This window comes from Lepidochelys olivacea, assembly GCF_965140295.1.
Source record: "Lepidochelys olivacea isolate rLepOli2 genome assembly, chromosome: 1".
NCBI classification, from domain to species: Eukaryota; Metazoa; Chordata; order Testudines; family Cheloniidae; genus Lepidochelys; species Lepidochelys olivacea.
In genome coordinates this window covers 292,855,408-292,877,846 of record NC_140411.1, presented here as the reverse complement: position 1 = coordinate 292,877,846, position 22,439 = coordinate 292,855,408, and the positions used below count along the sequence as shown (strand labels likewise).

The window sequence follows — 22,439 nt, the reverse complement described above, 5'->3', positions numbered from 1 at the left end:
ATTCCTTAAAGTGCCACTTGAAAACTCCCTTAAAACTTTCTCTACATTTTTTTAGCACGAACAGAAGAGAAAAATACAAAACTAAGGAAGCTTTCAACAAGAATAGAATGGACACTGTTAAAAAGCTGCTGCTTTTTGCCAACTCTGGAAGTCTATAAAATCATACAGAAATTTTCTGCAGTGCATTACTGAAATAATGTGCAAAACAAGAGCAAAATATGGTAGATTCCACTTAATAGCAGTCCTGATATTAACAACTTCCAGTTAATAGCAACGTTTTGCCAGGAACCAGTCCCATCACGTTGACTTAATGGGATTCAAATAGTAGCAACTGCATGACACTACTGAGAATTTTTTTTTGGTAGAAAGGTCCCAGCCACAGGCAGGTTTGTGGAGCTTCCACAAGGGAAGGAAGCACTGGGACGTGCCTTCCCTGGCTGTAGTTCCACAAACCCGACTGCACCCAGAGACCTGCTGCCAGCAAAGGAGGTAACAGATTGGGGTGCCTGTATCTCCTGCCAAAATCCCAGCACTGTGGGTTGGGAGGGGAGGTTGTGGGCAGATTAGCAGCAGGATGGGGAGCTGCATCCCCGATGCTGGGGCTTTCCACAGGGAATGGTGGTTCTGGGGACACATGGAGCTGCGTGGTACCTTTCCATTCGCTCTCAAGATTGTACCCGCATGTCCCAGCACTTTCTTTCTTGGCCACAGCCCCACAAACCTGCCTTCCATTTGTTGGCAACTTCTGGATAATGGAAACTTTTGCTGGAAACCAAGGGTTTGTTAATAAGCGGAATCCACTGTATCTGAGATTTTCTATCCAGTTTATGATCCTAAAGCATAGTATGCATTACATTAAACCCTGGAGACCTACTAACCTGAAAATGCTTTAGCTTTATATAGTAGATGGTTAACTTGCGCACAAAGCCACAACATACCTTCATTGTCTGTCAGCTCTTTCTTTGTGAGGCAGGATAGTCATCTTTGTGTATCTACCCCATCCCTGATAAATAGGTGGTTCTTAAAGTAGTTGTCCCGACGGGTGTGCGAGTGTTTAGTAGCACACTTCAGGTGGTGTGTGTGTTTGGTAGCAGTGTCTGCCGCTGCACCTAATACATCCTTGTGCTCCAGTCTGAAACCTGCTGCCACTCCAGTTTTTTCCTCAGCTGCCTGTGCTAGAGACAGAGTATTGCAGTGTCAGTTAACTTCAAATTAGCTAGCTTGCCAGGTCTGATTTTTTTTTAATTTAAACTTTTTAATGAAATATTTATTAATTTCCCACACACAAACTACAGCAAGGGCCTGTCTGCAGTTTGTGGGCCATATGCAGCCTGTACGTTTGTAAGACCTCATCCCAGACTTCATTCCCAATGCCTTCAAGCCTGGCTCAAGCACAGCTTGTCCAAGAGGGTGTCTATCTCTGATCTGTCAACTCTCCGTGAGTGGAAGAATCCCTGCAAGGTATGCTTGCATTCATCCCCCGCAAGGACCAGCATCACAGATGCCTCTCTGTTACGCTGGCGAGCTCACCTCCATGGTGACTTCATGGCACAAGGCAGGTGGACCCATTAGGGTCCTGTTCTTCACATCAATCTATTTGAGCTCAGAGCAGTTCAATGTAAGTGCAGTCATTTTTTACTCAAAATCAAGGGTCACTCAGAAGAGACATGATGGACAACAGAGCTACCATATATTATGTAAACTGCTGAGGAGGAGCACAATTCCAATCCTTGTGCACAGAAGCAATGAAATTTGTAACTGGTGCATAACCCACCAAATCAACATCTCAGTGGCATTTCTGTTAGGTCTGCGAAGCATCACTGAACAGACATTTCTGTGAAGACTACAAATGGGAGCTGAGCTATCCTATCCTACGGGTAGTTCTCAGCTATGGCTGTCTAGGGATAGACTTCTTCCTGATGCCATGCAACAAGAAATTCACACAATTTTGTGAGGCGCGGGGAGGGGAACACCACCATAACTCATTAGGAGATGCCTTCTTCACTCCTTGGCCACTAAGGGTATGTCCACACTGCAATTAAAAACCCATAGCTGGCCCAGGCCAGCTGACTTGGGTTCACGGGAGTTGGGCTAAGGGGCTGTTTAATCACAGTGTAGATGTTCGGGCTTGGGCTGGACACTGAGCTCTAGGACACGGCAAGGTGGAAGAGCACTTCAACGTGTTTGGTAGAAAATAATCTTCAGCTACTTTACAATTCAGAATCGCCAACTACCAGACATTAATGGTGAAATACAACCATACAAATTATGTCAGGCTGAACTCCTTTATTGAATATCTACCAGCAGAACACACTGAGCAATTCCAGGCAATTATTGTAGAAGGCCAACTGCTCGCCATACCATCTCTGCAGGCCTCTCTTGACACTGCTGATACTGCCATTCAGTCTATTTCTAAGGCAGTAGTTTTGAAGAGGACCTCCTGGCTTCAGCTCTCAGGATTTCCAGAGGAGGTCCAGAATATGGTACTAAACTGTTCACTGACAGCACAGGATGAGTGCACACATTAAAGGACTCCAAAGGCCACTTTACATTTTCTCTGAGGATCTATCCTTGGAGGTTGTTAAGGCCTGCCTTGACAAAGCCTTGGCTGGGATGATTTAGTTGGTGTTGGTCCTGCTTTGAGCAGGGGAATGGACTAGATGACCTCCTGAGGTCTCTTCCAACCCTAATATTCTATGATCTATACATGTACCCAAAAGAGAGAGTTTAGTAGGTCCCAGACAGCACAGAGGTCCTGCCCCATCCAATTCTCAGAGGATATATGAACTTCAGTGCAAGAGACAAAGATTCCAGAGGAGAAAACCACCCACTTCCCAATATTCAACCTCACAAATCTTCCACCTCGTAGCACCAATTTTGACAGGGTGGTTGAGGTCCTGAGCTGCTCTCCCCTTTTTATATTAAAAAAAAAATACCATTTGGGGTTCAATGAGATATTGAGGTAAAAATCTGGTGTCCCATAGCTTTTAGTGTTTTTCTTTACATATTAATTAAAAATGCTTTTCTACTGTAAAAATATGAACAATATTACATTATTGCATTTTGTACTTTTCTGTTACAGTTGATGCAAACACATGGGCACAAGTTATTGCGTTGTACCCAACTTTAGTTGAATGTATCACTTGCTCATCCTCGGAAGTCTGTTCAGCTCTCAAGGAGGCACTAGTTCCCTTTAAGGACTTCATGCATCCACCAGCACCCAAGGTACAGAATGGAGAGTCTTGAAAAGATAAAACTTTTTTATTTTTGAAAGAAAAAAAGTATCCCAAAAAAGAATGTTTGTTCCTAACTGAGACTTCTCTGAGGAAATCTCTTGTGACTAGTACTTGGCAACCAGCGTTGATCTCCTTTCAACTGTACTAACAAGAGCTTTGTAATTCATGCATACAAGCTTACAGCTCAAAGGTTCCAGAGTGAGTAGCAGTGCAAGCCTTTAATAAATTTAACTGACTAGATGGAATCAGTTGTAACCTAATGTACTTGCTACAATATATTGAAGTGGTGACTGAAAAGTGGGCTTATGTATAGCTTGTGGTGTATGTGTTAATGATGTAATTTAAAAAAAGTATTTCAATTCAGTCAGATTTATTAGGCTGGTGTTTTGCACCCTTTTTTCAAGTACAAAATTGTACTAAAATTTTATGCAAGATGGTACTGTAACATTCCATATGATTATCTGTAACCAGCCTTTGTAAACAAAGGGAACTGATGAACTTGTGTGTATAATAAATGGTACAGTTCTGTATAAAATAGTTGCATTTATTATTTAAATTCTTTTTAAAATATTGATAATGTTAAATGCTTGAAAATGTATTTATTATGAATACTAAGTTGTATGCTTGCATTTTTACTTACAATTTGCCTTCATAATTGGCAGATATGGTTATTCATATCTCATCATGCAGTTAATTTTTTGCTTATTTGAATGTATCTTATCTCAACATCTCTACAAAGAGATCATATGATGACAGACAGCAGCAAATAGCCAATGATCTGCTGATTTCAAACTTTAAAGTAGATGATTTGAAATGAGTTGAATATGTGGAAATATACTGTAGCACTCCAACTCTACCGTACCTCACATCACAAAATATTTGTTTCAACATATTCATTTACGTAAGTCTATCCATTTTTATGTTTGTTTTTGGTGGTAGTTGTCCTGCTTTACAAGAATGTTTCATATTTGGGATTTATATCTCTTTTTTGCCCATAATGTTAGTTGTCATGGTCTTTGAATTATGATCCAAGAAAGGTGATTTCAAATATCTGATATATTTGGCTGTAACTTTCTTTGTTTGTTTCAGTAATCTTAAGCACTCTGTTTTGTACTGTCTTTTCAGCCCAAACAATAATTGTTCTAACCTTCAAGTATAAAATGTGCGCGTGATATAAACCATGAGAAGTGTATTTTTGAAGATTGTTATTCATTTAGAAGTGCAGTAAACTTTCTGTCATGAAGTAAAATGTGAATTTTCTCTTTCATGTACTACATAGTTGAAGCAGAATACTTTTGAGTACTATTCTTTATAAAGCTGAATTGTGATATAGCATATTATATTCCTATTCACTGAATTGTTTCAGTAATATTTCACCTGTATTTAGGTATTTATTATCATCCATATGAAGCGCTTTAAAACATAGCTTTAAAACCATAAAAGTCGAAAGTTAGGATCCTACGTCCATAGTTAGGCACCTATCTGGTTTTTCCAAAGTGCTGAATTCTTAGTAGCTGCTATTGTCCTGGCCCAGTGCAGGGGACTGGACTAGATGACCTACGGAGGTCCCTTGCAGGCCTACATTTCTATGATTATATGAAACCAGATGAGGTCCTTGGGAGGAGTTGACTGCTCAGTGCTTTTTAAAATTGGGCAGACAACTTCCTATGGATTTAATAGGTTAACTTTAGGTTCCGGACTTTTAAAATATTGTGCAGATATTAAAAACAAGGATCATGCATACACTTTTATAGGTTAAAGGATATCCATTGGTTTATGTGAATAGCTTAAGGTTGCTAACCCTCCAGGATTGTCCTGAAGTCTCCAGGAATTAAATATTAATCTTTAATTAACAATAATGTCATGTGATGAACCCTTCAGGAATATGTCCAACCAAAATTGGTAACCTTAGAATTGATGTATAGTTGGAGGAGTTGCTAATAGAGTGTTTCATTATGAATTGGCCAGAATTAGAGAATCTGTAAGTGCATAGTACTATGCAACCACAGTTTTGAAATGCTTGCTCGTTTTATGCTCCATATTATATTATTTATTATTTTCATTTTAAAAATAGAAAAATACGAGAGAGCGAACTTTCCTTTACGTTTCATTTTCCATCATTGGGGATTTTTAAGAGCAGGTTGGACAAACACATGTCAGGAATGGTCTAGATAATACTAAGTCCTGCCTTGAGTGAAGGGGACTGGACTAGATGACCTCTTGAGGTCCCTTCCAGTTCTGTGATTCTATGATTTTAAACTACAATAAATGCACAACAGGCTTTAAAACCTTGTGTATTTCTCAGTGAACAAAGTTGTATGGAATTCTGTCTTCAAGCTTGGATAAACAAGTTTCTTCCCTAGCTTTGGAGAACACAAATTTTGTATTAGGAAACCAAATATTTTCCTTAACATCTGAATTTGGGTAGGTCTTGCAATGTTTTTGTTCATTTTTAGTGTAAAAATAGCTAATTTTGAGAAGCCGTTCCAAAATGCCACAATATGGAAGCCTATACACCAAATGAACGTCCTCTAAAACTGAAAATCTGAAAATAACTGCAGTATTGATGAAAGCAACATATTTTTTAGGGCCAGGTCTTGTTGACTTCAGTAGAAGGATGGTCAGGGCCCATAGTGTTACTTACAATTATTGGGGGGAGGGGGAGAGGGGTTTGTTTTTTTTAATTTAGAATTATCTATTTTAGCTAGCTATGTCAGAGCTTATTGTTTTTAATTCCTATTTATTTTATTTGGGAAAGCAGGCTAAAGATGCATCAGACCCAATAAAGGATAACAGTATATGCTCAGTACAGTGAACTTTTTTCAGCTTGATCTGTATAAAACATCTTCTGTTTTATTTGTCTATATTCTTTGTTTCTAGAACTTAGTGTACTTTATAACCGGGGGGTGGGAGGCACACCTTTTAAGAGGCATTTAAAACCAACTACCTTCTACTTATTAGCTTATTTTTCCTCCCCTTAGTCACCAAATTATTCTTAGGGCATCTGGAACTCACCTTAAAGCTGAGGTCTAATCTAGTCAGACATTCTTACCCTTTTTTATATACATGACTAGCTTATGAAAGCTAACAACTTAAGCATTTCATTTAGAAGGACGGCTTTTCACTGTGGATGAAAGTCAGCCTCTTTACAATGTCATCTTGCTCATTTATAACTCTAGTATTACTTACGTTTGAAGTATTGCTTTCTTTTCCTCTATTGAGGGTTCTTGTTTTCTAATAAATATGGATACAGGAGCACTGATACAGTCTTTTTGGATTCATAGAATTTTTATTTTATCAATATTTCTAGAAATGGAGGTTCTGTACATCCTCTGAGAAATATCTTAACCAGTAAAAATGTAGACCCTGAAGCTGCACTATACATATGTATAAGTTTAACTTTATATACATGAGTAGTAGTCCTATTCAAATCAGTACTCTCACATGAAGTAAAGTATGTGCATCCATGTTTGCAAGGTTGGAGCCTAACTTATTTTAGTGTAAAATTCACTAAAATGTACTGGATCTGCAAAAGTAGCTGGGGAGTCAAGGTAATTCTTATAGCCTTATGAGGATAACTTCTTGAGCTCCCTTCCTGCAATGTACTATAAGGCTCTAGATTCTGTGGGAAATGTCTTCCAGTAATTATAAAATTACTAAATACAACCACCACCTCCCAAAAAATGATTGGGAGCCACGAGTGAAAATGTGAAAGTCCTGCAGATACACTGAAAGGAACATACACAAGATATTGAGGAGAACTTACCTCCTCTCCATACCTCAGACATTGCAACGATATGAGCAAGACTTCGAGCTTGTATATAATCACAGTTTATCTAATAAGTAAAAGTGAATATATACCCTAATTTCAATTCAGAACATAGATTGCCACAACTTCCAATTTTTAATAAGTTTATTAAATACTCTGAGTATCCTAATATCAATGAACAAAATATTAATAGGCATAATATTTGCATTTACTAAAACAAGAAATAAGATCTTAAAAGATTGCATTATGTTTTTGCCCAGATCAAAAGGCATTTCTCATCTCATCCTTAGCTCTCTGGATCTTGTAAGATACAATTGTGGTGCGTCCGTATAAGTTCATTGTTAGTACTACTCCAGCAGTTGAGAGAGACATTTTTTTCTAGTAAAAGAGGATGTACTGAATAGGGAAGCAGGGTGAATGGTTAACAATTGATATTCATAGATCAGCTATTCTTATTTTCTTTCATAACATTTTTTATAAATGCGATACACAACATTTAAACTCGTAGAGATCTATTTTCTAAGCATGTTTTAAAGGCATTTACTTTGGAATACTTTCAATCTCCGATATACTTGTTTTGAGGTTTTTTGTTAGCTTCTGTTACGCAGCAACACTTAGTGATACAAGTCTCAAGACTATGCTATATGTTTGCTCCACGGAGCCATTCCAATTAATATTTTGAACACATGCTAGATATCCGCAGTGATGCAGAACTCAGCTGAAGCATGAACCATAACTAATAGTGCTCTATGTGATTGATTCTTAGCCATCATATAAGAAAATATTTTTTACACCCTTGGATTTTGAGACCATTTCCAGTTGCTGCAAAAGGGGTGATATAAGGTTTCATTTTGTTCTGGTCAGCTAAGAAGTACCTATTGAATCAGACAAATAAACAAATGCCAACAAAATGGCAGCTATCCTGTCCTCCATGAAGATATAGATATATTTACAGATAGATTAAGAGATCCAGTGGTGCAGTAACACCAGGTTGTAACTTTTTCTTTATTTAGACAGAAAACAGTAAGCTATCACTCTTGAGTTGTAGAAGTTGTCACAGTTCTACAAAGTGGTCTTAGTCTTGAGCTTTTACCATTAACAGACAATCCTGATAAATATTTTAATTTCCTGCTGTCTCCCAAAACCAGTTACTGCCTGGCATGTATGTCAGACTTAAATCTCTGCATGGGCATGGTTTTAGCTAACCTCTTTAAGTGTCTTACTTGTAGTTGGCTAATAAAGTTTATAGTCTGCTGCCACTGACAATTTATTTTTACACTCCGTCTGTTTTTGTCTAAACAAATTCCATACACAATGATTAGAGATGCTGTGACTGCCACTTATCATGCTGACCAGTATTGTTTAATTGTTTCCTAGTGCTCCCTTTGACATTCTCTATTGCCTGTTGTCTCTTAACTTAGTCTTAAATTGTAAGCTCTTTTGGGGGAGGAACCATCTTTTTGTTATGTTTGTACAGCGACTAACACAGAGTAGCCCTGACTAGAGCCCATAGGCACTATTACTGGATAAATAATATATAATAATGATAATAGTAGACAACCGCTTCTGCCTTGGACATAAATATGTTTGGGGATCAAGAATTATATTTTAACTAAAAATGTATATTTTAGCCATACAGATCACCACTGTGTTGAAGTTTTGTCAAGGGTCACCATAGGCAAGGCTAGTAGAACACACAATTGCAAACCATAAGGTTGACCGTTCCTCACTAGAATCCTTAACTAAACTCAAACTTGAACGTATTTTCTCATTTCTTTTTAGCTGTCATTAGTTGAAAACAGATGGAGAGTTGACGAGGCAGAAACATACAAGAAGTCTATTCCAGATGTCAGTAGGTGCAGAGAAGTCTCTTACACCAACAGTGGTGAGATTGTGTTAACAGGCAGAGAGGAGGCCAGTGCTAGACAAGCAGGGAAGAGAGCCAGAAGAAAAAAGATTAGTGAGATAGGTGGAATCAAGGCTATAATGGATTTAAATATGAGGAGAGCAATATATATAGAATCTTGAATAAGGAGAAAAAATATTTATAGAATGGGAGTGAACTGATTCTGTTTTTGTATGTGTGAAAAAGGTGGGCAGCAGTCTTCTGTACATGGGAGAGTCTGCAGACCTGGGACTTGGAGAAAATCTAGGAACTCCTCTGGGGTTTGGGATGACTTTTTAAGCATTACCTTCTGGCTTTTCTTTTTCTCTTTGTCTTTTTTTAATTGTGTAAAAAAAAAAAAAGAAGAAGAAGAATATGGAGGCTTCCCTTCTTATATTGTAATGGGCTCTCTTAAAAATGTTCCTTCATAAATGGATAAAAATGTTAATGGGCTTACATGAGCCCTAGGCTGATTATGAAAACATTTAAAAGAGCAAGGTTTGGGAGGAACATTGGCCCAGTGAGGACTAAGAGTATTATATAAATTAACACACACTTTCTGCGGGAAGAGGTAGCTAGTGCAATACTGTATTAAGAATGCATTCAAGCAGCCACGAAAACTTTACTGCAAGCTTAGGTAATTAAAAACAAGACATGGGGAGAAGAGGATTTGGAGGAAACATAGTGCCTCAGATAAAATTGAAGGATGAAAACATGAGGAACTTCAATTCACAATCCTGGGTCTCTTGGCTTCTGTGCAGACACAAGGATCTGTCCGCAGTGTGCAGCTTGGAGGATTCAAGGCCCTGCTCAGAATTGTGAGTGTGTGAGAATGCCCCAAAAAAAAAAAAAAAAAAAAGTACAGTTTAAAAACTAATGCTAACAAACTATTGCAGACTTTTCAGGAGCATAGAAACTTTCAAAAATAAAAATCTATAAACATATTTCACATATGTGCATTTTAATAATTAATCTTCATAAGCACTGTGCACATCAGGTTTTGTAGGTAACTAGTTTTTTTACGTTTTACTTGATCTCCTCTATGAAATGTGTGTATATACAGTTGCAAAAAAAAGTTATGAAAAGATTGACTACTGTACAGACAAATCAAGCTGAATTCTTTGATCTGCTTAGCAAGCTGATATCTTGTTCCAATAATTCTTTATACTACATTCCAGTGTTATCAACCATTTTCTCACCAAAATAATGTTCACTTAGGACCTGATTTCCACTTGTGAGCATGCACATTTATCATTAACATCTGTACTTGCAGATGATAAATTTCATCACCTATGTCTGCAGGGGCAGTGCTGGAAAAATGCTTAGGCAGGTGCATATATTCATAAAGTTATGTGCATATAATTTGAGGCCATATTGATGCCTCACTGAAAATCGGGTTCTATAATCTGATTTTTTTTAAATGGGGTGTGCAGGGGGAACAGGACCTTTACAGTTTTTTGTCCTGTAATATATTTTAAAACTTCTTAATTAGCAAAGCCTGTGTAATAGTATTTAATTTTCCTAATTTAACAACAATCATTCATAATATTTTTTTAAAAAGTAAAGCTTCAGTGGGCCTTAAAAGCACATGCCTAAGCATACTACCTGAGTCTGATACTAAGTCACATTCTGGGAATTTACTGAAATATAAATCCTTGTTCTCACCTGAGCAGTATAGCATGGTATGTAGATCTGTATCTCTTTCCTGGGAAGTATATTCCCTAAAGCAGTCCAGTTTATCATTTGTAAGGGAAATGTTTAAACCTACATATAAAGCCCTGTACGTTAAAATACTTTTTAAAATTGTCATTGTATTACTGTTTTATTTTATTTAAGCCTTATGCTCTTCCTTTTAAGTAGAAGCATCACTGACAGAAGACTCCATTGTTATAAATCACCTTCTCTAATTCTAATGCCATAAATGTGTCAACAGAATGAAATTCACAAGTAAACTATTGAAGAGTAATTTGCATCTTTTCTCTTCACCCCATTTGTTGAATAGTAATTTATTGGTTTTTGATGTTCCTCGGAAAAACTGCACAAGTCAGAAAGCCGTTAGAGATCCATAGCCATTAGAGAGTCATTTTTAAATGTTTGTGAGTAAAAACACCTCTCTCTCTCATAGTTAAGTTTCACCACTTAGGGTAATACCAAACACAGTTCTTCGTACAAAACTAGACAAGCCATTTACAACACACACTTTGCTTCTCTACAAAAGAAAAAGGACACTAAACTATCTTAGCTACTACATGCCACAAGGGGCCACAACAGAGGTTCCCTTAATCCACCCAGCAATAGTGTTAATCTATCCAACTATACTCTTAGCCCAGCAGAAGAATCTGTCCTATCTCGGGGCCTCTCCTTCTGCCCCTCCACCCCCACGAACATGATACAGTTCTGTGGTGACGTAGAATCCTATTTTCGATGTCTCCGACTCAAGAAATATTTCCAACACACCTCTGAACAACATACTAACCCACAGAGACCTTCCTACCAACACTACAAAAAGGATTCTGAGTGGACTTCTCCTGAAGGTCGAAACAACAGATTGGACTTCTACACAGAGTGCTTCCGCCGACATGCACGTGCTGAAATTGTGGAAAAGCAGCATCACTTGCCCCATAACCTCAGCCGTGCAGAACACAATGCCATCCACAGCCTCAGAAACAACTCTGACATCATAATCAAAAAGGCTGACAAAGGAGGTGCTGTCGTCATCATGAATAGGTCGGAATATGAACAAGAGGTGCTAGGCAGCTCTCCAACACCACTTTCTACAAGCCATTACCCTCTGATCCCACTGAGGGTTACCAAAAGAAACTACACCGTTTGCTCAAGAAACTCCCTGAAAAAGCACAAAAACAAATCTGCACAGACATACCCCTGGAACCCCGACCAGGAGTATTCTATCTGCTACCCAAGATCCATAAACCTGGAAATCCTGGATGCCCCATCATCTCAGGCATTGGCACCCTGACAGCAGGATTGTCTGGCTATTTAGACTCCCTCCTCAGGCCCTATTCTACCAGCACTCCCAGCTATCTTCGAGACACCACTGACTTCCTGAGGAAACTACAATCCATCAGTGATCTTCCTGAAAACACCATCCTGGCCACTATGGATGTAGAAGCCCTCTACACCAACATTCCACACAAAGATGGACTACAAGCCATCAGGAACAGTGTCCCCGATAATGTCATGGCAAACCTGGTGGCTGAACTTTGACTTTGTCCTCACCCTTAACTATTTCACATTTGGGGACAATGTATACCGTCAAATCAGCGGCACTGCCATGGATACTCGCATGGCTCCACAGTATGCCAACATTTTTATGGCTGACTTAGAAAAACGCTTCCTCAACTCTCGTCCCCTAATGCCCCTACTCGCGCTACGTTGATTACATCATCTGGACCCATGGAAAAGAAGCCCTTGAGGAATTCCACCATGATTTCAACAGTTTCCGTCCCACCATCAACCTCAGCCTGGACCAGTCCACACAAGAGATCCACTTCCTGGACACTATGGTGCTAATAAGCGATGGTCACATAAACACCACCCTATACCGGAAACCTGCTGACCGCTATGCTTACCTACATGCCTCCAGCTTTCACCCAGACCACACCACACAATCCATCATCTACAGCCAAGCTCTACGATACGACCGTATTTGCTCCAACCCCTCAGACAGAGACAAACACCTACAAGATCTCTATCAAGCATTCTTACAACTACAAGACCCACCTGCTGAAGTGATTGACAAAGCCAGAAGAGTACCCAGAAGTTACCTACTACAGGACAGGCCCAACAAAGAAAATAACAGAACGCCACTAGCCATCACCTTCAGCCCCCAACTAAAACCTCTCCAACGCATCATCAAGGATCTACAGCCTATCCTGAAGGATGACAGATCTTGGGAGACAGGCCAGTCCTTTCTTACAGACAGCCCCCCAACCTGAAGCAAATACTCACCAGCAACCACACAACAGAACCACTAACCCAGGAACCTATCCTTGCAACGAAGCCGTTGCCAACTGTGTCCACATATCTATTCAGGGGACACCATCATAGGGCCTAATCACATCAGCCACACTATCAGAGGCTCGTTCACCTGCATATCTACCAATGTGATATATGCCATCAGGTGTCAGCAGTGCCCCTCTGCCATGTACATTGGCCAAACTGGACAGTCTCTACGTAAAAGAATAAATGGACACAAATCAGACGCCAAGAATTGTAACATTCAAAAACCAGTCGGAGAACACTTCAATCTCTTTGGTCACTCGATTACAGACCTAAAAGTGGCAATTTTTCAACAAAAAAACTTCAGAAACAGATTCCAACGAGAGACTGCTGAATTGGAATTAATTTGCAAACTGGATACAATTAACTTAGGCTTGAATAAAGACTGGTATGGATGGGTCATTACACAAAGTAAAACTATTTAGATTCATAGATATTTAGGTCAGAAGGGACCATTATGATCATCTAGTCTGACCTCCTGCACAATGCAGGCCACAGAATTTCACCCACCACTCCTAAAAAAGACCTCACATCTATATCTGTGCTATTGAAGTCCTCAAATTGTAGTTTGAAGACCTCAAGGAGCAGAGAATCCTCCAGCAAGTGACCCGTGCCCCATGCTACAGAGGAAGGCGAAAAACCTCCAGGGCCTTCCAATCTGCCCTGGAGGAAAATTCCTTCCCGACCCCAAATATGGCGATCAGCTAAACCCTGAGCATATGGGCTTTTATGTCACTGACTCTAGGTCAGGGCAGCGGTGATGGAGAGCCGTCACCATCTGATGACTTGTTGGTGGCTTAGCTGAAATTAGACGGTGCTCTGAATTCAATACGTCATGGACAGGTGCCTACACCACAAAACCACCATAACTTGGTTCTCATTGGCAGCCCCTTGCTCCAATTATAGACTGCCCCAGCATCCCTGTCTTGCCTCTGGAGGCAGGCTGCAGGGGCCTGAGCCCACAAACACTATATATGCTTGGGCACAGAGGGGTTCTGCCCCCAAGGCTGCCAGGCTGGCACTACTTTCACACGCATAGAGGCCCCGTCTCCCTCTCACCGCTCTTGATCATAAGAACCAGCATGTTCAGGAAGATGAGAAAGATGATGAAGCTTTTGAAGATGGTACCTGGGGTTTCTCGCTGAGAAATATGCAGGAAACTTCCCATCTTTATTCCCCCCCACACACACACACGCACACAGTTCCTCAGACATTCTTGTCAACTGCTGGAAATGGCCCACCTTGATTATCACTACAAAAGGGTTTTTTCTCTCCTGCTGATAATAGCTCACCTTAAGTGATCACTCTTGTTACAGTGTGTATGGTAACACCCATTTTTTCATGTTCTCTATGTATATATATCTCTCCACTGTATTTTCCACTGAATGCATCTGATGAAGTGAGCTGTAGCTCACGAAAGCTTATGCTCAAATAAATTTGTTAGTCTCTAAGGTGCCACAAGTACTCCTTTTCTTCTAGCATTATCTGTATTTCTCCAACTGTGATAAAAGTTGAAACTCCCTCTCTACAGATGTGAAGGTTTTCCTTCCTTTTTACCCTATCCAAGAGATGTGAATCTCCTAATATGGAATTTGAAAACTGTGTTTGCCCTAGTATCTTATTTACTTATGTTAAGATACAGGATGTATAAAATCCTGAACTTTTTCAGTATATGGATTCACTGATGCAAAAGAGACGTCAGTAAAGGGAAAGGAATAAAAAGAAATAAGTATTGGCATATGGCATTTTATCATGGAAAATACATAAAAAATTAATTAGTCATATATTAGCTATATAAAAGGTATATTAAGACTTGGAAAAAAGTACAGAGAAGGTCAACAAAAATGATTAGGGGTATGAAACAGCTTCCATATGAAATTTAAAAAACTGGGACTGTTCATCTTAGAATAGACGATTAAGGTGGGTGATGTGAGAAAGGTGTATAAAATCTTGAATGGTGTGGAGAAAGCAAATGGGAAATAATTTACCCCATTCACATAACATAGGTCTGGTCATTCTTGTGTTAGTCATATGTTATAAGGCCAGCAGGGGTCACTTGATCATCTGGTCTAACCTCCTGAATATCACAGACCATCAACACCACCCACACACTAAACCCAACAAGTGAAATTAGACTGAAGTGTGTATTACAGCCCTCCAAAAATTAAACTACTGTGTGCCATAGACAGAAAATAGAAGGGATGAAGATGTACCCATCTCTGAGGCCCCTGAAATCGGAGGGAATTAAGTGAGTTATATCCAGATGGTCCTTGCAAGTGCCCCACAGCCCAGAGGAAAGCAAAAAAACCCTAGGTCACTGGCAATCTAATCTCAGGGGAAATTCCTTCCTGACTCCACTTACAGCAATCAAATAGACCCTGAGCATGTGATCAAGAACTAGCAACCCAAGGACCTCGCAGAGAGAATTTTCAGTACCACCTGAGAGCACAGGTCCAATGTTACACCTCTATGTGTGGCCATCTCTGATGCTTCAGAGGAAGGAGATTTTAAAAACCAAATAAGAAGAATACATTTGGGATTTTTTGAGGGGTTTTTTTTCTTTAAGGGGAGAAAATTCCTTTGACCTATATAGGGTGACCAACAGCAGCTCTTAACCAGAGACTTTAAGAACATAAGACATGAAGCAGAAGTAACCCACAGAACTGCAAAATTCTACCTTCCCACCATCAGGAGAAACTCCATTATACAATCCCATTTATAAATTTGTCCAGCTCTCTCAAAACAAAGTGTTTGCCCCCGCAAGTCCTAGTGGGAGGCTGTTCCAGAACCTTACTCCTCTGAGGGTTAGAAACATCCTTTCTAATTTCAAGCCTAAATTTATTCATGGTCACTTTATACCCATTTGTTCTTGTGCCAACATTGTTCTGTAGGTTAAGTAACTTTTGTCCTCCCGGGGTTTACCATTCCCTGCTCCCATTAATTTATAGAAAGCGATTGTATCCAGCCTTTGTTTTGCTAAGCTAAACAAGCCAAACTCTTCCAGTCTCCTCTCATAAAATAGTCTCTCCATTCCCTTATCATCGTTAAATGTGACCAGTATTGTACACAGTATTTCACAAATTGAAATAACTTTGAAATTTTACTAAGTGATCATGAAATAAAAATGATCAGGGGTGAAAGTAACTTAAGGGACTTACTGGTACGCAGGGTGGCCAGGGTCTTGAGCAAGGTGGGGGACAGCTCAACTGGAAGGGGCAGGGCCTCGGGCAGAAGGGGCTGGGGTGGGGCCAGATTCCTCCAGCCAGCCCTTCAGCATGGCCCGGTAGCAATTTAAAGGGGCTGGGGCTCTGGCTGCTGGCACAGTAGTGCTAGCTAGGAGCCCCGAGCCCTTTAAATCGCTGCCCAGGAGCCCCGGGGCTCCCAGCCACTGCTGCTACCCCTACACTGGGGCTCTGCCAGCAATTTAAAGGGCCCAGGGCTGCGGCCAGGAGTCCCAGGTCCTTTAAATTGGCAGGTGGCCCCGGACCCTTTTAAATTGCCAGGGTTCTTTTGGCCCCCCTCATCAGTGGCCCTGCCACTACGGTCAGCTGTGTACTGTCTCTTACAGTACCGTACCAGCTTACTTTTACCTCTGCAGAAGACACATTGTTTAGAGTAAAATTTTCTAAAAAGTGAAGGGACATACTGTTTGGAAAAAGCATATTTGTCCAACATGTGAAGTGCTGTTGGTAGTTATTCTTAGTGGTACTTGCTAGAAATATATTCTTTTCAATAGATTTCTCCTCCTCCCCCCCCCCATGTTCTTTTCTTTACAATTGATCCAAACTTCATAGTGACTCTGTGAGCATTCTTTACTAAAATTTCTTGATAAAAATAAAATTCAAAATGGAGAATTTATATCTGAAATACCCACTTTTATTTTCTGTTATTCTAGTGTGTTCTTATATCATGCCTAGGACTGTGGTAACATAAGGTATGTCTACACAGCAATTAAACATCCGGAGCTGGACTAGATCAGCTGACTCGGGCTTGGGCTGTAATACTGCTGTGTAGACATTCAAGCTTGGGCTCCGCCTAAAGCCCGAATGTCTACATAGCAATTTTTAACCCCCCAGCCTGCGTCAGCTGATCCAGGCCAACCATGGCCCTGTTGCAGGTCTTTTATTCCAGTATAGACATACCCCAAATGCCTTCCAATAGTATAACAAACTACGTGACTAATATCTGTAACATGTTGTTTCAAGTTCTTTAGAAAAATATATCAATTCAGGTTTCAGACTAACAAATCTCTAAGGTGCCACAAGTACTCTTTTTCCTTATATCAATTCCGAATTCTCTGCTGCACTTATTTTTAGTTTTATAATCAAAACAATTCTGTAATATTTTCACTCTTTTCAAAATTTAGAGAACTTAAGTTTCCTAATTTTTACACTGGTGTATAGGGTTTTGAATAGTCCTTTTTCAGAACTGAGTTACCTATGAAGTTTATTGCCCTATTTCATACCCAAGCACAATTGCATAAAGCCGGGCTCTGTGTTTCCTCAGTTAATCTGTCCCTGTGTAGTAATAATTTTCATTTTCTTTGCTGGCTTCAGTCAGCATCTGTATTGAATTAATTCACTGTATACATGTGAGAAATATTCTTATCATGATTTTAAAGATGGGGAAATTGAGGCACCAAGAAATAGTGATTTGCCTGAGGTCAGACAAGTCTTTGCCAGAAACAAGGGTGCAACTCAGCTGTTAGTTGCCATTCCTAGGCTTTAGCCATTAAGCTACACTACTTCTATTTTTCCCACCTGAAGCATGTTGTTTTTTAAATTATTCCAATGTCATAAAGTTATGGTTGCTACTTATTCAAAAGTTACAAGAACTCTGAAGAAGCACAAATCCTGTTTCTCTGTGTATGTACTTTCTTTAATAGCATGGCTTTTTAAAATGTCTTGTAAAGCATATTCTAGTGTGATATCTGGCATACTTATCAATTAAAAAAATAGAGAAGGCACATACAGAATATTTTTTTTACTTTACTTTCCCCAAGCCTGTCCTTTGAGCCACTTGTTTCCTCTGATTTTCTGCTGGTAGAAATATGGCTGCTTCTTGCTGATGTGATTTCAGCTTTTTCAGCTACAGTGAAACTTGTTACAAATTGGCACTAAAGGCATTGCTGTTTCTATTAGCAAGACCTCACTGAACATGTGGTGTTCTGCTTTGGCATCAGCTCTTTGAGAATATTTCCATTGTCATTAGCACTAAAAGCTTTGTTGGCCAAATTATGCCCTTATTGACACCTCTAATAACCCTGATCTGTCTAGTGGATTTATAAAAGAGTAGCCAACTGGCACTTAGGCTATGTCTACACTATGAGCCTGACAGAGGCAGAGCTGTACCACTGCAGTTGTGCCATTGTAAGGGTTTCCTGTGTAGCCACTCTATGCCCATGGGAGAGAGCTCTCCTGACAGCATAATTAAATCATCCCCAACAAGCAGCAATAGCTACATTGGCACTTTTGTCCATGAAACATATCGGTCAGGGTGTGTGTTTTTTCACACCCCTGACCCACAAAAGTTTTGCTGACAAGTGCTAGTGTTGTCAAAGCCTTAGTGAATTAACCTATTGATGACACACAAATTATGCTGGCTCTGCAGAGCCAAACCAAAGTAAAATCAGTAAAATAATGGCATTGTTCTAAGCTCTTCTGATTTTATCACAAGTCCCACACTGTTTGTGTTTTGTCTTCAAGCCTCAGTTCCTGAAGTCAAGTGATCTCCATAAAATGCTTTAATAAAGTTTCACAAAAAGAAAAGGAGTGCTTGTGGCACCTTAGAGACTAACCAATTTATCTGAGCGTAAGCTTATTTGTATTTGCAAATACAGACTAACAGGGCTGTTACTCTGAAACCTGTTAATAAAGTTTCTGGCCCTCAGGCTTATGCAGCAAAACTGAAAAATGTTATGTGACTATCCTAAAGGCTCAAAACCCAGAAAATATTATGCGATATTGATTTTTTTTTTATGTCTTCTGCTTTAGCGGGGTCAGAATTCCGTCTCTAAACACACACGCACTTTCACAACTACTGTTCCCAGGGGCCTATGCGGGCAGAGACATGCGCACCAACGCGCGCCCTGCCCGGTATTTTCCCGCGGATTTTATGTAATCCTAGGCGCGGGAACTCCGGGAAGGACTCTCCTCCTCCTCCTCCTGGCCACATCCCGCGGGAGCCGGGTCCAGCGCGGCTTCCTTCGGCCAGTCCAGCGGGGAGCGAGGCGGGCTCTCAGAGCGGTGGCGCAGGGTCTGTCTCTGAAGAGAATTCTCCCGCCGGCCGGCGCCATCTTTGCTGGTTGGGGTAACAGCGGCTCCTGTTCCCAAGCGGCAGCAGCGCCGCGTCCCTCATTCAAGATGGCGGCGGCCGGGTGATTGACATGCGTAGTCACGTGGGCAGTAGCGGGTGAGCCTCTCTCTCTCTCTCTCCCCCTCCCCGCACACGATCTCTATGGTGCAGCCAGCCACACGAGCGGCGGCGACGCGGGACGGCACCTCAGCGCAGGGGCTGCTTCGGGTGGCCGCAGTCAGTGTCGCTGCAGCAGCGGCCTTACAAGGCGACGGCCCGGGCAGCTCGGCTCGCTGGCCGGCGTCGGGCCGCGGGAGGAGGCGCCGTCCGCCCTGTGGCGGGGCTCTCCTGGGGCGGGGGAGGCGACAGACCCGAGCCCCGCCCGCGCGGCGGGAACGCGGAGCTCCTAGTTCCTGCGGGTGAACCGGCGGGGCTGGGAGCGCCGGTGTCCCCGCCAGCCACCGGGGGGAGATGCCGGCGGGCAGCGCCGGGCTCCTGGGGGGAGGAGGCGGGCAGCGGCGGCAGGTCAGTGCCGGTCACTGGGCCGGCGCAGGCAGGGTGACTGGCCGCACAAGCAGCGTGGGACGCGGGAGCAGCGGGGATTAGGCGGCCTCTGGCGCCTGCCCGAGCGGGCCTGGGGAAGACGGTGCCGCGCGGGGGGGTCTCGCCCCGCCCGCCTGGAGCCTGGCGGCGCTGTGGCTGCTCTCCGCCAAACCCGCGCTTTGGGCCGGCTGGCGGCTGCAGTGTCGCTATTAACGCGGGGCGCCCCGCGCGTCACTTTCAGGTCACGCCAGGAACAGGGCAAAGCCGAGCAGGGAGCTGGGCGGGGTTTCCCTCTGCTTTTCATAGCCCGGCAAGGCGCGTCTGGCTGATGTCTGCGGCAGATAGAGGAGACGAGGATCATCAAAGGACCAAGAGCCCTTTTATCTCCGCTCGTTTCCCTGTAATTTCGTTTATTGTCCAGCTTGCTTGTCTCTTTATTTTCCTCTTCAGGATGGGTCGGGTGCACCATGGCCCTGGCTGAGGTAGTAGTTTGTGCTGTTGGTCGGGTTGTGACATTGCCCGCTGTGGAGATAACTGCGCAAGCTACTGCCTTGCTAGTGCTGGTGATGATCGGCTACAGATGAAGACAATGACAATGGGAATCCCCTTTGTTTTCCCGGAATTGCATGCTGATGGGGTGGCAAACAATTCTTCCCCCTCCTCTTCCTGCAGAAATTGAGCCTTTCCTTGGCTACTGAAATGTGAGTGGTTCCTTTTTACACCAGTGAGATATTGCTCTGTTGGTGCAGCTGGATGGAAGACCATTAGTTTTGGGGTGGGTTTTACATTGTCTTTTGGAATTTTGGCTGAAGAGCAAGTCGAGTATCTGGTTCCTTTAATGCTTAGGTTATCTTTGCCCACCACCTTTTGAAGGGGATGGATCTGATATTTTCTGAAGACATAAGGGTCAATGACTGACTTGTATTGTTTCTATGTGTTTTGAATATGTATTGCTTCAAATGTTGTATTTGTATTTAAAATCACAAGTATATATTTATACTGAAAAACTGGATATTATCTGTTTGGGAAAAGCCGATATGTATGAAGAGCACTTCATTGCTTACTGTGAACACAATATTTGTACAACACAAGCTCATTAATTTTATTTTGCTTAACATTTACAGATTTCTTGTTCTGTTTTAGGTGAATCTTTAAAATGTCTGGTGTACATTTTGATTATTTTACAGTAAAGCAAATTAACCTAAGAAGTATGGATGGTGTAAATTCATATTGCTGGCATTTTTTATTAGAGTGGTGATTGAGAGATACTTTCTGTGAATTTTAGTGTGTTGACCACACATTAGTATGGTATGAATTTAAAATGTATTAAAATGTTTACAATAAATGTACATTAATTTGTCTTGTATTGAGAATTTAGTTCTTAAAGGATATATCCTTTAATACTGAATTTACATTATTTCTGCATGTCTGATATTGCAGTTTCATTTGACACAGTAGAAAAAATTGTCAAAGCTTTGACTAATTTTTTAAAATAAGGCTAATGCCTTAGTGCTAGCCATCTCTCACAAATACATTATATTTAGTAAATTGGGGATAGAGTTGGCCAGATGTATCTCATAAATAAGGAGGTCTTAATGTTTCAACTTACCAATGAGCAAATACATCTTTTATGTTTCCAAATCAGACTGAAATAATATAATAAAAATATGTTCTGTAGCATTAAAGACTTTTTTTAATTATGCGTACAAGTTGAACATGCAAGATTTTCTGTATCCTGTAAGAATACTTTATTTACATCTATCATTTCATCCAACAACTTGTAGTCTAATGGCACATATTTTTGTACATTGGTAGATATATTAACTAGTGCATACAAGCCCTTTGTAATATAATTTCATCTTTAAAAAGTAAATATGATTTTCCTTCTCACTAAGAAACCTTGTGATTTTTGCTGCTTGATGAGTGAAGAATGGTTGTCAAAGTATTTTATTTAAATGTAGATAATAAATCCTGTTATAATACTACTTAAAAGGGCAAAATGCATAAAAATACCCAGAAATCCAAAATGGAAGTGACTGAGATATGCAAACATATAACGAATTACACTGCTTTACCAAACCGAGTCTTCCATTAAGTCACATTTGAAGGTAGTGTGTGCTAAGTTTTCAGTCGCTGTCAGGACACTGATCTAAAGTAAAATGCCTTTTGTTTTTCCTGTGAGTAGATGGTTCTACCCATGACTCTATAGTAGGGAGACTATATTCTCACTTACTTTATCACTGGGATTTTAAAAGGTGTTCTAACACTGACCTCCAATGTGGAGGGCCTGGAATTCTAGTTGTATGTGAATACCTAGAACTTCACTTTAGATGTTAGTTAATTGGAACAAATAATTCCTCAAATGTGTTGTGTTACAGTGGTTGATTATAAAGAATACATTTAGAATGTTCATGTAGATGGAGGGATCCCATATTATAATAAATGTTTAATAACTATTGGTGTGGCATTAAAAAAGTTGTACCTATGGGGACTAGTTAAAGAGAGCTGCTTTTTCTGGCACGTGGGGTTGTTCTTTCATTCCTAATAGGTAGTTGAGGTGTCTATAATAAGTATGATTCCAGTACCCATATTGTGACCTTTCCCTACCTCCCAAGGACTGCTTTAGCAAGATGTCAGTTTAGCCCTTTCCATGGTGATATAATGCCCAAATTTCTCAGTAGTCTTTAAGGTA

General features: G+C 40.8%; 1 protein-coding gene across 3 annotated transcripts in view; it reads left to right on the top strand.

Moving 5' to 3' along the window:
* MON2 (MON2 homolog, regulator of endosome-to-Golgi trafficking) overlaps positions 1-9,116 on the top strand; it is a 156,180-nt gene extending 147,064 nt beyond the window's left edge. For 2 of the 3 annotated variants that reach the window (XM_084610417.1, XM_084610418.1), the window contains one exon: positions 3,083-3,799. In XM_084610417.1, coding sequence (XP_084466543.1) covers positions 3,083-3,246 — 164 coding nt within the window. In that variant the 3' untranslated portion in view covers positions 3,247-3,799. Of the gene's footprint in view, positions 1-3,082; positions 3,800-8,787 lie in introns of those variants that run through there. The other variant, XM_084610419.1, reaches the window with a different exon arrangement.
* The last annotated feature ends 13,323 nt before the right edge of the window (positions 9,117-22,439 follow it).